The following is a 15234-nucleotide window of genomic DNA, read 5'->3' on the forward strand; positions in this document are numbered from 1 at the left end:
TCTGGGGAATTCCACAGTGCCTGGCCTGGCCCAACCAAGGCTTTGATGGGAGGACTGAAAGGAAAACCAGATTAGGATGTCATATACAAACTAACTGAGCAGGGGGCACTCTTCTTTCTGCACTGAGCTACTGGATTTCCCCCCCCTTTTCTCCTTTTTTAAAAATTGAAGTCTCAGCTGTGAGCAGAGCAGTGATTTTCCACAGCTACATAGCCAATAACTTTGCTTTAATATTACAGTATACATGACCAGATTAGTAACCTTCACTTTAGTGGTCATCCATACACAGTTTCCCTGCTTTTGGATGCTCATTCACACAGTTTTTGAAATGCCATTGCCATGTTAGCCCCAGTCAATGACAGAAATTGAAATTTGCTGGCACTTTTCAACAGAATTTTAATTTTAATAGACCTTTAACTACTAGAGGCTATCACTGCATTTTGGATTTGAGTGAATTAAGGTAATATGTTATTGCTGCAGTTACTCACAGTTTTTTAACTGGTACACAGAACCAGATTTGCAAATGGCTTGGTATATATGGAGATTGTGATTCAATCAATAGTGGTTCAACCTGATTTTTTTAAAAGTTTCCTGGTCATATTGTGAATCCCAGTTTGGGCCCTGGATCACAGTTTTGGGCATGCTCCCAAGGGCTGCTGCTCATCCAACAAGGTTGTCAGAGGGGGCCGACATTGGGAGAAGCTAAATAGGACAGGGCCTTCTCTGTTGTTGCCCCCAGGCTCTGGAATGCTCTCCCAGCTCTTTGACATCTGTGGCTGTTTTGTTCTTTTAAACAACAACAACAACAACAACTAAAGACCTTTTTATTTGTTCAGGCTTTTACCCCTCAGGGGCTGCCAGGTCTCTCAGCTCCCCTACTTCTGTTTGTGTTTTTAATGGGGTGTGTGTGTGTCTCTCTGTGTGTGTGCGTTTTATGTTTTTTACTGTTTTAACTGATTTAAATATTTTAAATGTGCTTTTTATGGAGTTTCATTGTATTTTATTTTTTGCAAACCACCTTGGGATATTTTATGAAAGGCGGTATAGAAATTGAACTGTAAACAAAGAAGCAAATAAATAAATTAGTCTGGACATATATTGGATAAATCTAGTCCAAATATACAGATCAGGAAAGGGATTTGAAGCAATGGGGGAAGCAGCACCATGTAGTTGTTCTGTGAGGAAACTATTAGGATATGGATCAGCAAGGAAGAATTGTTAGGTTATTATAAGGGAACAGGAGATTCTTTGGGCACTCTGGGAAATATAACTGGACAAGCATGAAGTCACAGATAGGATCATATTGAGAAATGAAAGATGCCATGGCGAGGCAATGGAGATCTTTAAAGATAAGGCCAGGAACTGTGCTGGATGTAGTAGGACAGGGGTTCTCAACCTTTAAACCAAAAACAAGTGTGCCCTTCTGTCACAAACCTTCAGCTCAGGGACGAGAGCGGGGGGGGGGAGAGCACGAGTGAGCGAGAGAGAGTGCACATATACATAAAAGCACAAATTTAAGTGATACAGTCAGGAAGGAAGGCTACTACAGTCACTAGCTCACATCCACTCTCATAAAAAATCTTATTGAAATTAATTGTATAAGTTTACTTATCCGCTAAGGTCAATGGGAGTACTCAGTACTAATTTTCTGAAGCCTGACAGTCAGGCTGAGAGGAGGGATACACTGAGCTTCAGCACATAGCCAGCCAATCAGGAGAAGAGGAGTTAAGCCCTCCCTTATTGTGTTGGCTTCAAGTTAGTGATCCTCAGATGGGGAATAAATCGTATGGCTGCAGTATAAGAAGGCAGGAGTATTCCCTGGGAGCCCAAGTAACCCCTATTGGGAACCCAACTGCATGAAGCCAGCATGGTGTACTGGTTAGAGTGCTGGACTAGGACCGGGGAGACCCGAGTTCAAATCCCCATTCAGCCATGAGACTTGCTGGGTGACTCTGGGCCAGTCACTTCTCTCTCAGCCTAACCTACTTCACAGGGTTGTTGTGAGGAGAAACCTAAGTATGTAGTACACTGCTCTAGGCTCCTTGGAGGAAAAGCGGGATCTAAAATGTAACAACAAAACAAACCTGTTATAGGGGTCAGGAAGCCAGTGCAGGGATTTGAGGAAGGGCACAACGTGACCAGAATGACTCTTGTAGCAAACGCCGATAGAAAAGCCGGTGACAAGAGAGAACTGTGATCCTGCAGTTGTGGCTGTATAGGAGCTAGAAACAGTTCCTGACACAGATACTGCGCTGAGATCCAGTAGCTAGCATCCTGCATGCCAGATGCCAGCCTGCTCTCCTCCAACCTGGCTCTCTTCCACCAGAGATGCCAATAAGGCTGAAGCACTGAGGCTGATCTCTCTCCATTCCTCCAAGGGGGAAAGGATGGAGCTTGGAGCAGGTAATGCTGATGGCGAAAGAAGTGCTTTGGCACTGGAACGGCAGGCTGTGTACTGCCTGGAACTGCTCTGGATGCTGCAGGATGCCGCGTCTGTATTCAAGTTTGTTCATGATGGCTCATCTATGCCAGGTTTCACACTGGACTGCTTTGGTCTGCAGCCCCCAGATGACTTGTTTGGGGGAGCTTAGCCTGACACACCCTCTGCCCCTGAAGGGCAGAGGAGGAGCCAAACAACATGTGTAGGTGGCAGGTTGAACATGGGAGTGAAGCAGAGGGAGGGATCAAAGCTAAGCCAAGGGAGAATGGAGACTCTATTGTCAGAGCCAACATCCAGAGCAGTGAGAAGCAGTGGCGCTCTTGATGGCTTTGTGATGCCCAGGGGACAAATTTCTGTGTGTCACAGAGCACTTCCAGGAAAGGGGTAGGTCCAACTCCATGCAGTCACCACTGTTGCATGAGTTGAAGCCATTAGAAGCACTGGCACATCTACTACTACTACTACTACTATGAATATTTATATACCACTCTTCAATGAAAGTTCTAAAAGTGGTTCACAGAGAAAAATAAATAATGCGTAGATATGATGGTCCCCTCTCCCCAAAGGGCTCACAATCTTAAAAGAAACATAAGGCAGATACCAGCAGCAGCCACTGGAGGGATGCTGTGCTGGGGTTGGATAGGGCTAAATATAAGAAAATCATCAGTTGAAAAGGTGTCTCTTTGCTCAGTTAGCAGGGCATCTCCTGAAGCACCAGCACTTCCTTAGTTTGGATGCTGGCTTGAGAGAGAGGCTTGAGGCCAAAAAAAAAAAAAGAGTCCTTTCTCAGTTGCTAGTCATAGCAAACTCTTCTTTCTGCCTCTTCCAACTCAGTTTTGAATGTTTCAAAACATTAATTAATTCAGTTTTATTGTTACTGAAAGAAGAATGGGAGAATCTGTGGAGGAGCCTATTTGGAATTAATTATGTGGGAAGCAATTGCTATGTCGGAGGATGCATCCTGAAAGTGGTGGGTTGCCATTTCCTTCCTTTGCCTGGGCAACAATGCTCATGCAAGATCTATGGTTTTTAATAGCATTCCACATGTGCATTTGTATCTGATTATATAGTCTCGCTTTGTACTTGTCTCCTTGTAACAACTTCCTCAGACACTTTTGCTTGTGATGCCAAGATACACTTGAAATACATGTGCAAACTGCTTCCTGCTGTGAACAGTGACATCAGGCTCTAGGCTGGTGCTATGCCTGCCCGTTGCAAAGATTTTGGTTCCAGAGCTGTAGAGATTTCAAAGGCAGAGGAGGCAAAAAACGGGAACACAGTATTGCTGGTTTCCCCAAGTAATTGGCACATCACCACCAGGGTGCTTTACAGAAAATGCTGCAGCTGCCGTATGCAACCTTTAACAATGAACTAAATCACCATGTAGTACTAAGAGATAGTGACACAGATTGCTTGGCCTTGTTTTCTACAAGCCACTGCACTTTGTATCAGTGCTCCAGGTAGAATCTTAACTTTGGGTTACATGTGGTTTTACCATCTAGGCAGCTGGAAGCTCAGACAGCTCAGGAATATTTTGTTCTTTTTAGCTGTTCCAGCGATTGAATCTCTCATTTTTCTCTCTTCTCAATCCAGGTTGCTTTTCTTGCCCATGAAGGTTTTCAGTTGACATGTTTCCACTGGCAGGTAGCTGGCATTAGGTTTAGCTGGGATTCAGTCTGCAGCAGGGTGTGTTTAAGGACATGGGGATCGCTTCATGGATCGCTCACCGTTTTGTCTCCTACTGCTGTTGCTGTCTACTTCCTCTCATTTCAGGCAACCTGAATCCAATTATTACAGCATGGCTTAGCGGATGGAATATTCAAAAGAATCAGGGTCCCTCGCCAGCAGAGTCCAAAAACAAATCATTTTATCGGTTAGTAACTCACATATTCTAAAGGCCTCACTTTAATATCACAGTATATATAACCCATCTTGCACCTTGCCTTCTGTCCTGAAAATACATGGAGACAGAGCAAGTATTCGATCTTCTAATGCAGAATCATGCCACACACGTACAAACTTTCACCTTGACAACTCAGTGTTGAGCCTTCTCTGTTGCTGCTCTCAGACTCTGGAAGGCTATTCGCTCCTCCGTCTCCATCCCAGTTTTTAGAGAGCGTGTGAAATCTTGGCTTTTTACCCAGGCTTTTATAGGATTGTCTCTGCTGCTGCTTCTTTGTATTTTGTATGGTTATTTCATGCTTGTATTTTAAATCGTTTGAGTCACATTTATGTTTTTATATTTTAGCTTAATATTTTAATTGTGTATTTTTAAGAGTCTTGTTTTAATTTTAATACAATAAATGTTTAAGGGAGATCCGCTTTAAATGGGTTTACAGCCCCCTTGAAAACAGAGGCAGTGGGGTGAGCTGCCATTGCTTCTTGAAATGTAGGATGGTGTCCTGAACAGTCTGCCCTCTAATTTTTATCATCAGCGAGTGGAAACAGTTGTGTTCTGGGCGGCAGTTTCGAGACTGTGTGCGCACATAATTCTCTCTCACTCTCACTCTCTCGCACACACACATACGTGTGAAGAAAGAATGCAAAAAAATTTATATCCCCTTGCCCCCACTTCTCTTCTTCTGCAGCTTATTGATCAACACTGAAACTAGTTATTCATTATTAAGCACCATAAATATAGAAAGAAAAAGTGTATTATATATTTGATTCTGTGTCATTTAATTAATTAATTAATTAATTAAATTTCTATACTGTCTAAAACTTGTATCTCTGCTGGCCAATTTCCTTTATCTGCTTTCTTTTCTTTTCTTTAATAGTAACTGGTGGTTAAATGGGGCCTATAAGCGGTATATAAATATTGCAGTAGTTGTAGTAGTATAACAAAATAATATTTTTTCATTAAGTAATAAAATTAAATTATAGTAAATAAATTTAAGTTTTGTTTTATTAAATATAATAAATAATAAATAACTAACTCCCTGTTGTCTAAGTTTTATTTAAATTTGAATTCATCCTTGCTTTCTTGCTCTTATCCTGTAGAGACAGTTGGCTTTGGGGACAGGGAATCGTGTTATGTTTTAACCTGTCCAATGTAAACCACTTTCAGAACATTTTAGAACAGAAGAACAGCCCTGCCAGATCAGGCCCAAGGCCCATCTAGTCCAGCATCCTGTTTCACACCGAGAGAATCGTTGGTCTCAGTCCCCGTTCCCTGCTGCCGAGCCTGAGTGGTGCCCTCCGCCTCTGCCTGCTGCTCGGGCTCTTGGGACGGAGGAGAGCCTGAGTGGCAGACCTGGAAGCAGGGAATGGGGCTCTCAGAGGGACACCGATGATCCCCTCCTTCACTCACAAGAGAGCCTCAGCAGTGATGGGGAAAGGCGGTGGGGGGCGGGCAGGGAGCTGCAGCCACAGCCACAGAGGAAGCGAGCGGCACTCTGGGGAAAGCTGCGCGGAGGGCTTGGGCGTTGTGCGCAGGCGCGCACCTTCGAGGGAATGGTGGTCCTGAACATGAACACCAACTTTCATCCCCGTGTCTCAGTCTGGAAGCAAGATGTCTCATTTTCTTCCCACCCTTGGCTGAGCTGGTATTTGAACATAACATGCAAAATTGTGTTCCGCGCACATATATCACATTTAGTTCTGACATCTCAGTGCTCAAGAGTTGTTGCGTAACAACCAACCTAACTGAATGCTTTATTAAAATCAGTGGGAGTTTTGTCATTCACTTCAAAAGGAGATGGACTGAACTCTTATGACTGATAAAGTCTATGCTGGTCATTCCCATTCTCTTGCTGGAATGCCTGTGCATTTGAGTAACAGCAGATGGACTCTTCTATTGCTGTTGCTCCTGCTTAGTTGCTTGCATCTGACACATTTGCTTGTGTGATGCAGCAAAGAGAAGGAAAGACATTTACACATTTTTGACAACATATGCCCTATAGCCCAGGACTACTCAACTACAGCCCTCCTGCTGTTTTTGGACCACAGCTCCCAGCATCCTCAGTGACAGTGACCAATAGTCAGGGATGATGGCAGTTGTAAGCCAACATCTGCAGGAGGGCCACAGTTGAGTAGCCCTCCTGCAGCCTATCCAGCCACTGAGTAACTACAGAACTGGCATTTATTTAGTTGTGTTGAGAAGAACTAGCTAGGGCATGGGTGGGCAACCTTTGTCACTCCAGCTTGTATTATCTTCAGTAGTGCAGGATCTGCTCTGGGCACCGGATGTCAGACAATGTGCCCCCGAACCTGTCAGGCTGGCATCTCTTGTAAATAGGATGCAAATTGGATCCAGAAATTACTTTCACCGAGCAAGGCTGGCAGGCACTAATTACCACCAGAGTGACACCCTGAGGGGCGAACGGGTGGCTATGGATATTGTCGCTCTGCAGGCAATCTCTGGCTGGTAGAAGGGCCCAGTATAGGGGCTTGAGGTGGAATCTGGCCCAAGGTTCATAGTCTAGAGAGGCTACCATGAGGCCCAGCAGACGTGCTAGCTGTAGGAGGTCTGCTGATCAGTTCTGCATTATTTCCAGAGTTAAACTGGATAGTGTCCAAATGCGATCCTGAGGGAGGAAGAAACAGTGGTTTGTCATGTCTGTTATCCTCTAATGCTGCAGATACTGACCTGAGACTATTATTATTATTATTATTATATTTATTTATTTGATTTCTATACCACCCTTCTAAAATGGCTCAGGGCGGTTTACAATTAAAACAAACCACTAAAAAACAACATAACAATTAACAATTTAAAAACATTTTAAAACAATTAAACAATTACAGTGATTAAAACCCCCGAAATCAGGTTATGAATTTTAAAATAAACCAGAAATTAAAACCCCCCAAATTTAGGAAGCTGAGAAAGCTTGGGTGAAAAGATGGGTTTTCAGGTGTTTTTTGAAAATCACCAGAGATGAGGAAGATCGTATCTTAGCAGGGAGCGCATTCCACAATCTCAGGGCAGCAGCTGAGAAGACCCGTCTCTGTGTGGCCACCAAATGGGTTGGCGGTAACTGGAGACGGACCTCCTCAGATGACCTCAATGGGCAGTGGGGCTCATACAGTAACAAAGAAGACTTTCTCTTAGATACCCAGGGCCTAAGCCATTTTGGGCTTTATAAGTTATAACTAGCACTTTGTATTTTGTCCGGAAACCAATTGGCAGCCAGTGTAACTCCATCAGTAAAGGAGTACCATGGTTTCTCCAAGATGACCCAGAGAGCAACCTGGCTGCCACGTTCTGAACCAACTGAAGTTTCCGGACTACATAAAAGGCAGCCCCACGTAGAGCGCATTACAGAAGTCAAGTCTGGAGGTTACCAACAGATGTACCACAGTTTTGAGGTCACTGATCTCGAGAAACGGGCACAGATGGCATATCAGCCGAAGCTGATAGAAAGCACCCCTGGCCACCGCCTCAACCTGAGAAACCAGGGAGAGGTGTGAATCCAGAAGTACTTCCAGACTGTAGACCTGTTCCTTTCGGGGAAGTGTGACCGCATCTAGAATAGGCAGATCAAAATTGCCTCTAGAGTTCTGACCCCACACAATAAGTACCTCCGTCTTATCTGGATTCAGCTTCAGTTTATTCTCCCTCATCCAGGCCATTACTGCTTCCAGGCAGGCATTTAGGGAGAATATGCCAGCTCCTGAAGAAGTTGACATGGAGAAGTAACTAGCTGGCTCTTCTCTTTGTAAATGAGAAAGCCACATTGTCCAAGACAAGAGAGTCTGCTGTAGGTCCTGTCAGGCACTCAGGAGGGAGTGGGATCAGAGCAGTAGGTTATCAAAAAAATAATACAGATGAACTCACTGTAATCGGGGATGAGTGGCCGGAAGGGCAAGGATATTGGTGAAAATTCTGGTTGCAGAGGAGACTGAATGGGAGAGCCCAATACTGATAAGTGTTGATTCTGGTAACAAAAACACAGCAGATTTCTGCTGGAGAGATTAATTGGAATATGCAGATATGCTTGCATCTGGAGCAGGAGTGTGCATGAATCAAATTATGTTATTTGATTCGAGGTCGAATCAAATCGCAGAACCAGTGAATTGATTCATTGAGAACAGCCGACTTGGCTGGCTGTCTCAATGAATCATATTTGAATCACCAACTTGATTCAGGTGAATCAAGCACCAGTTTGAGGCCTGTTTTACTGGGAAAATGGGCCTCAAAATGGCATTTTTCCAGGGAGAGATGGTCTATTAATTGGCGTCAGTGGGTAGATCAGCCTTCCACTCCTGACTTTGCATGTCTGCCTTCCTCAGAGGACTGATCTACCCAGGCAAACCACTTCTCTGAGGCGAGTAGACACGCGGAGCCGAGAGCAGAGGGCTGGTGTACCAGACTCCAATTGCTCTCCTTAGAAAAAGTGCCATTTTGATGCCCTCCACCCCCGCCCAGCAAAACGGTCCTTAAAATGGTGTTTGAATCACACTATTTGATTCAGGTCAAATCGGGGGTGGTTCGCTTCAACCTTGAATCAGGCAGGCCCTCTATTTTGTGGGTGATTCAGTTTGAAGTCGAATCTGTGAATTGCCCAATTTGATCTGAAGCTATTTAACCTTGAATTGAATTGCACACTCCCTACTCTGGAGCCTCTCTGCTATTGACTGTAGGGTTTCCATTAGGAATCTCATGCAGATCACAAGCTTCTTGATGAATTTTAGATCCAGCATCACTCTTAATGACCCATTCTTTTGGGGGACAGTGAAAAATTATGGAATATACCCCAGAACCTCTCTGAGGAGGAGGAATCTTTTCTATGACTTCTATTTGCAGGAGGTGCTGGATGGCCTGCAGGAGCTCTAGATATTTTTGTGGACTTCAAGATTTTAGATGTCGAAATCTGGACCTTGGGTGGTAGTGGAGAACTATTTTGTGACCCTCCTGAACTACTGAAAGAACCCATTGACCATTGGTGGAAGTCTCCTAGACCTGCCAGTAATCCATGATATGCCCCATCCTCAACCATCAAGGATGGGTAGTCAGGAATTTTGTCTGGGGGAGTTGGACTGGGAGTTGGACAAAATTGAGCCCTTTGCAATTCAGACCAGTTCATGCTTCCACAAAGCAGTTTATTCCAGTTCAGCTCAACCACACAGCTATTCAGTGGTTCGAGGACAGAGCCAAGCGGCACCTTTAAACGTTAGTAGATCTTTATCTGTGTAGCCACTGCTCCAGGCAGCTTCCTGTTGCTACAACAGCAGGAAACTGCCTGGAGTAGTGGGCATGCAGGTAAAGACCTGCTTACTTACTTTTAAAGGTGCTGCTCATCACCACCACCACCCCTGTGCCACCCTTGAACTGCCAAACCAGAATGTGGTTGGGCCAAACTGAATGAACTGGTTCACAGAACCATGAACTAGTCTGAATTTGGACATGCCTGATCTAAGTGGTTCACATCTCAACTTGTTGACATCTGATGGAGGATCGTTTAATAATTCATCCATCCAGAGTGTAGACGCTCTGGAGCTGAGTATCCACTCTGATGGGCAGGTCCGGAGAGGGGTGGGGTGGCACGTTGGTGATGGGCCCGATCCCCCTGGAGGAAGGACTGGTCTCACTGGTTTACAGTCTATCCAGTCTTCCTCCTTGCTCTCCTCCTGCATGCTTTGTCCTATGTGGTCCATTCCAGCCTGGGGGGGATGCTCCTCCTCTTCCAAATGTGGCTGCTGCGGAAACAAAGGGGAAAGCTGTGCAGGAGAGCGATCCAGCCCTCAGGATGGCAGCTGCAGAGCCGGTTTGTGGGGGGGAGAACTCTTGTAATGGCAGCCTGTGCTGCTGGGGCTGGCTAGACACGCACTTTCATAGATGGGGACACAATGAAGCCTTCTCTCTAGTGTGGGCCACCAGACTACGGTGGCTGTTGGGATAATGGGAACCAGGGCTAGGTCCCTCTCTAGGGTCACAAGGGTGGAGCAAAGCCAGGTCGGGCTACGAAGCATCCCCTGTGCTCGCCGGTGACAGAATTTGCTGATGAGTTCCAAAAGCTGCTGGTGTGCCTTGACTTGCTCTTAGGTGGGAAAGTGGTTTTATTCCTGTGTTTGGCCCTGAAGACCAGTACATTCACCCCACTTTGTCCAGAAGCAAAGGCAAGAATGGAGAAGAAACTGAAATAATATATTTTTTAAAGGAGGTAACAAGAATAAGGAATTGAGAAAAGATACAAGGGAATAAGATAGTTGGAAGAATAACTGTAGAAGCAACAGAGAAGACACAAAGGCGAAATACGTGGCTATGTGGAGCAAAGGAAGGACAAAGAACTGAGGGGAACCACCCTCAGGGGGTCCTTTTAAAGATCTCCTTTATTTACATATTCCTGCCTTGTGGAGCAAGTGGGTGGGGATAACCCACAATGGATGACCTCCTACACCAGCAGAGAATGGAACTTTCTTAAACAGATTATAGTCTCTCGTGTAATTATTAGGCACACTCAACAGACAGAGTCACATATTAAATGATTATGTGCAACTAAAACAATGAACATACAGAAATGCACCCCACATGTGTACTGGATGGAAAAAGATATAGAGCAAAATAAATACTCTGGAAAATCCCAAGAGGCATTTACCTGAAACACATTTTTGGCAAGAATTCCAAACAACATATGAATTGAATAAATAAGAATTATGGCATCCATTTCCAGGCATCGTAATTCATAAATGCTAGTGATGGCCAAAATGATTTTAAAGAAGCATTTCTGCTTCCTTTGAGGAATCTTTAGGTAATTTGAATACATCAGACTCTTAGTTCCACCCTGCAGACACTAAAATGATCTAATGAGGCAGGGCCTGTCTAAGCTGACATACTGAAAAACTTCTGACTTTTGCCTGACAGATTTCCAAGAGCCCATGCCTTAAAAAAAGAAACAGAACTATAGGATTTAAAAATCAGAACGGGTGGTGGTGGAGGAAAGAACATCCTTATGTTCTAAGTTTGGTTAAACTAGATGCAGGTGATTCTTTTCTATCAACTATTGTTCACTGCTCAGTTGAGAAGCCTGCTGGTATCTATTAGGAACTACCTAATTTCAGTCATCTGTAGATTTCACCTTGGGTGGGGTGGGGGGACCTTGAAAACATGTCCATTCTAAATTGCTAACAGCAAATATGACTTTGCTGGGCATGCTCATTCTCATCTTAACCTTATTAAGGCAGTTTGCAAACACACACTGGTGCTAATATGCTAATTTAAGTGCACTATTGGAACTCTCATCCATGCAAAATCCAATACAAAATAATTCATCTTCACCTTAATGGAGAGGAACAGGTATCGGTAAGAGCTGTTCCAGGCAGTTTAAAAGTGTGTGTGAGAGAGAAGTTTATTCGGCCATTGACCAGCAAAGTTTAAAAGTGATTAAATTAAGACAGTGGGGTCCATTTGGACCATATTTCTGACTGGCTCTTCCCATGTGTTGCAGGATGTAAGCATGCACAATTTGCTCCCCAGGAGTGCCATCCTTTATAATCACATAAAGGGGGCAGGTTCACATGAACCCCCCTAACATGAGGTTCAGGACGGGGCACCCGGAGCAGGGGTTGGGCTATACATGTTCAAGACTTGCAACAGGATGGGGAGCCAGTAGGACATGATGTCCAAAGGAGCCTAGAGGCACACTAACAGCAAATTCCTAGGTGCATCCTCTCTTGTTTTTCAATATATTAAGAGGAACTTCTGGGAAGCACAATGTATTCTGAGTATCTACTAGAACAAAAACAAGAACTGCCTAGAGAAGTGGTTCCCAAACTGTGAGCCCCCAGATGTTGCTGAACTACAACTCCCATCAGCCCCAGCTACAGTTTAATGTGGCTGGGGATGATGGGGAGCTGTAGTTCAACATCTGGAGGCTCCCAGTTTGGGAACCACTAGCCTAGAGCCTTTGGCGTCAGGCAGTATATAAATTAAATCACCACCACCACCTGGGAGCAGACCATTTCTTCAACATTAAGAGCTACACCAGAAATCCTTCTATATTTCCCTGCTGCATTAGAAGGATTACACTTGATGTGTCTTAACCCATCCCTCTAAGAATCTTAGAGTGTTCCCATCCTGTGATTTCAAATGCCTGCTTTCCTGCATTTCTCCACTAACAACTCATCATCTGATGAAGCGAGTTGTTTAGACACAAAAGCTTATGCTATATCAAACCATCTTAGAACCCTTTCAGTTAGTCTCTGAGTGCTACCTATTTCTTTACTGGTACATTATTCTATATTTTAATTGCTTTGCAACCAAGGTGTTTATTATTATTTTGAAAATAATGAAGGCTGAAGGGGCATGGAGAGTTTTAACAAAATCCATATGCTGCAATAAAATCAATGTGAGAAATCACTCACTTTTGCCATTTCTTAATACTGGTGATATTTTATGGTGTTTAGTTATATAGCCAACCACCACAAAATGATTTATTCCATGGGAGAAAATATTCATCACATGGTCAAGTCAAGGTGGTCTCATAGGTAGTTGACAATATTAATCAATACTGACTACCATTTAATAGGAGAGATTAAAAAGTACACATTTCAATATGTTATTAACGAATCAACAACTGGGATGCTCTCAGTCCTAGAGGGTTTCAAGGGACTATATGTATCCCACAAATATGACCTATATCTTCCCACAAATATGTACCAGCCAAAGTTAATTCCTAGGCTGTTAGTCGAGACACTGACTGACCTGCCCTACAGTGTAATGTGAGCAGTACGGAACCGCCTGCCCTATTGAGAGGCTCTAACATGCCCATGCTTTTGTGCAAGAGGCTGTTCCAGTATGACTGACCCTTGAACAATCAAAGATTGTGAGCCACTCACATTAGGAATAATGCCAGTAGCACATGACCTGTGATTGAGCAAGGGTGAGTCGTACCCAAACAGCCCTCTTGGCAAGGCTCTTGCACAGCTCCGTATGTGTGTGCATGTGTGAAAGCCCTGCAGCAGCACAGGGGGTTCTGAATTGCCCAGGTTATGCTGCAATGCATGTCAGCCAGCATTCTAAAACCAATCCTCAGCCACAGCTTAATAAATAAAACAAAACCATTCTCATCCAACAGTCCATGACTGGATTGATTTCTTGGAAGTTAACAGAGTTTGACACCCTCCTATGATTCCCTACACTCAATTTCCATTTCACCTCTCAATTCATTTGTTTCTCTGCAGTCACAGATTAAAAACCACCACCACCACCCGGACATTTAAGAGTCTGTAGCATCACTGACACAGGATGCCAGTTAGGGATCCAAATGTTTTTTGGCACAAGCAAGAAGGGGACACTCACTTACCATTGTGTTGCTCTCTTTCATTTCACAGTGGGCCTTTGCAAAGTAGAGTCTGCCCTTTGCCTTTGGAATGAACAATTGTAAGCTTACTAGTCATTTTGACCATCAAGGTATACTTTTATATAGAGAATCCCTAAGTTACTGGCAAAGCTATTCCAATGAACAATTTCAGATTCCACAAACACACTTTAATACACTTCTTTACATCCCAGATTCACAGTACTCAGTAGCACACACAATGGATGTGTATACTTCTTGTAGATCTTAACAATGGCAAGGTACTAGAAACACAAGAAAACAGTAACATTTGCAAATGATGATGTGACTAAAAGAAAGATCCAGACTGATTCATTCTGTTAATGTCAAAACTCATGTCTTGAATCACAGATTCCTGTCAGCTATGTGCTTGCAAATGCACACAAGTTTCTTCCCTTGGGCACCCACCAAATAAGTCATCAGCACTGTCAGATCTCAGAGTGTGAGGGTGGGGTGGAGGGGAGGGGAGGGGAGGGGAGGCTTGGATTCAGTTGCTTCCCAATAGATGTTTAGTCCTGTCAGAGCTGACTGCCATATACCATAGCTGCGATCCAGAGGAAGTTCAGGCATGCTTAAATCTCCTTTAAATTGACTTGAGAGTTCCAGACAGCCACACTGCCCCATTAGTTCCACTGGGATTTTAGCATGACTTACTTTCTCTGGATTGGTGTCTACTTGTTGAGTGAGCATACATGGACCTGATCCACCAATGAACATCACATAGGTGCTAGATTTGAATTCAGCTATCTTGTAAAAAAAGAAAAAAGAAAGGGGGGGGGTACACCTTACCACACAGTACAACAATCTGTTCAAAAACAAAATAAGCATTTGGTAGCAAATTAGCCTGTGCTTGATTTTTTAAGACACAGGTGGTGGTGGTGAAATGTATCTGCCGCATGTTACAAGTGGTGGCTTATGCAAAACATGTGGATCAATATTTTGACTGAAAAGTTTCCTTGTCCAGCATGAATTCTGCAAATCTCTGCTGAAGTTCCTTCTCTCTCTCCTGTTGCCGCTGAACATCTTCCTTTAGACACTAAAATAACAAAATAAATCAGTTCATATCTATGCACTAGAGCTATCTGACTGAAGAGAGCATGGTACACATCAGTACAAGCTGGAGTGTCTAACTGTGTCATGCTAAAACCCTTGCCCCGCCCCACCCCCACACATAGGGGTGTGTGGTTCCACATTTCTTCATGACGTGATCCTTTGAGAGAATCAACTAACCATGGGGATGAGCCAATCATGCAAGGCCATTGTTAGTGCAGTCATAGTCCAATGTTGACAAATGTAGGGAGAAATCAAGAAAGAGACCAAAGTCAGAATAGGATGAAGACTCTAAAATGGACAGGATTAGAGTATATTAGGGATGTGCATAAACCATTGGGCGGACGGTTTGGTGTGTGTTTGTGTGTTACCTTTTAAGGAGCATGAAGTGTGCCCCCCCACCCACCCATTGGCACCAAAACCACTGGCCCAGGCTGCTATGTACCTTCTTGAAACCCTGGTCAGTGT

At 44.0% G+C, this 15234-nt stretch overlaps 1 protein-coding gene across 1 annotated transcript in view; it reads right to left on the reverse strand.

Moving 5' to 3' along the window:
* Positions 1–10693: 10693 nt before the first annotated feature.
* CDC5L (cell division cycle 5 like) overlaps positions 10694–15234 on the reverse strand; it is a 38115-nt gene continuing 33574 nt past the window's right edge. The window contains exon 16 of the mRNA XM_053284134.1: positions 10694–14752. Within this exon, the coding sequence (XP_053140109.1) occupies positions 14648–14752 (105 nt within the window). The 3' untranslated portion in view covers positions 10694–14647. The remainder of the gene's footprint in view (positions 14753–15234) is intronic.

Source organism: Hemicordylus capensis, chromosome 1 (assembly GCF_027244095.1).
Source record: "Hemicordylus capensis ecotype Gifberg chromosome 1, rHemCap1.1.pri, whole genome shotgun sequence".
NCBI lineage: Eukaryota > Metazoa > Chordata > Lepidosauria > Squamata > Cordylidae > Hemicordylus > Hemicordylus capensis.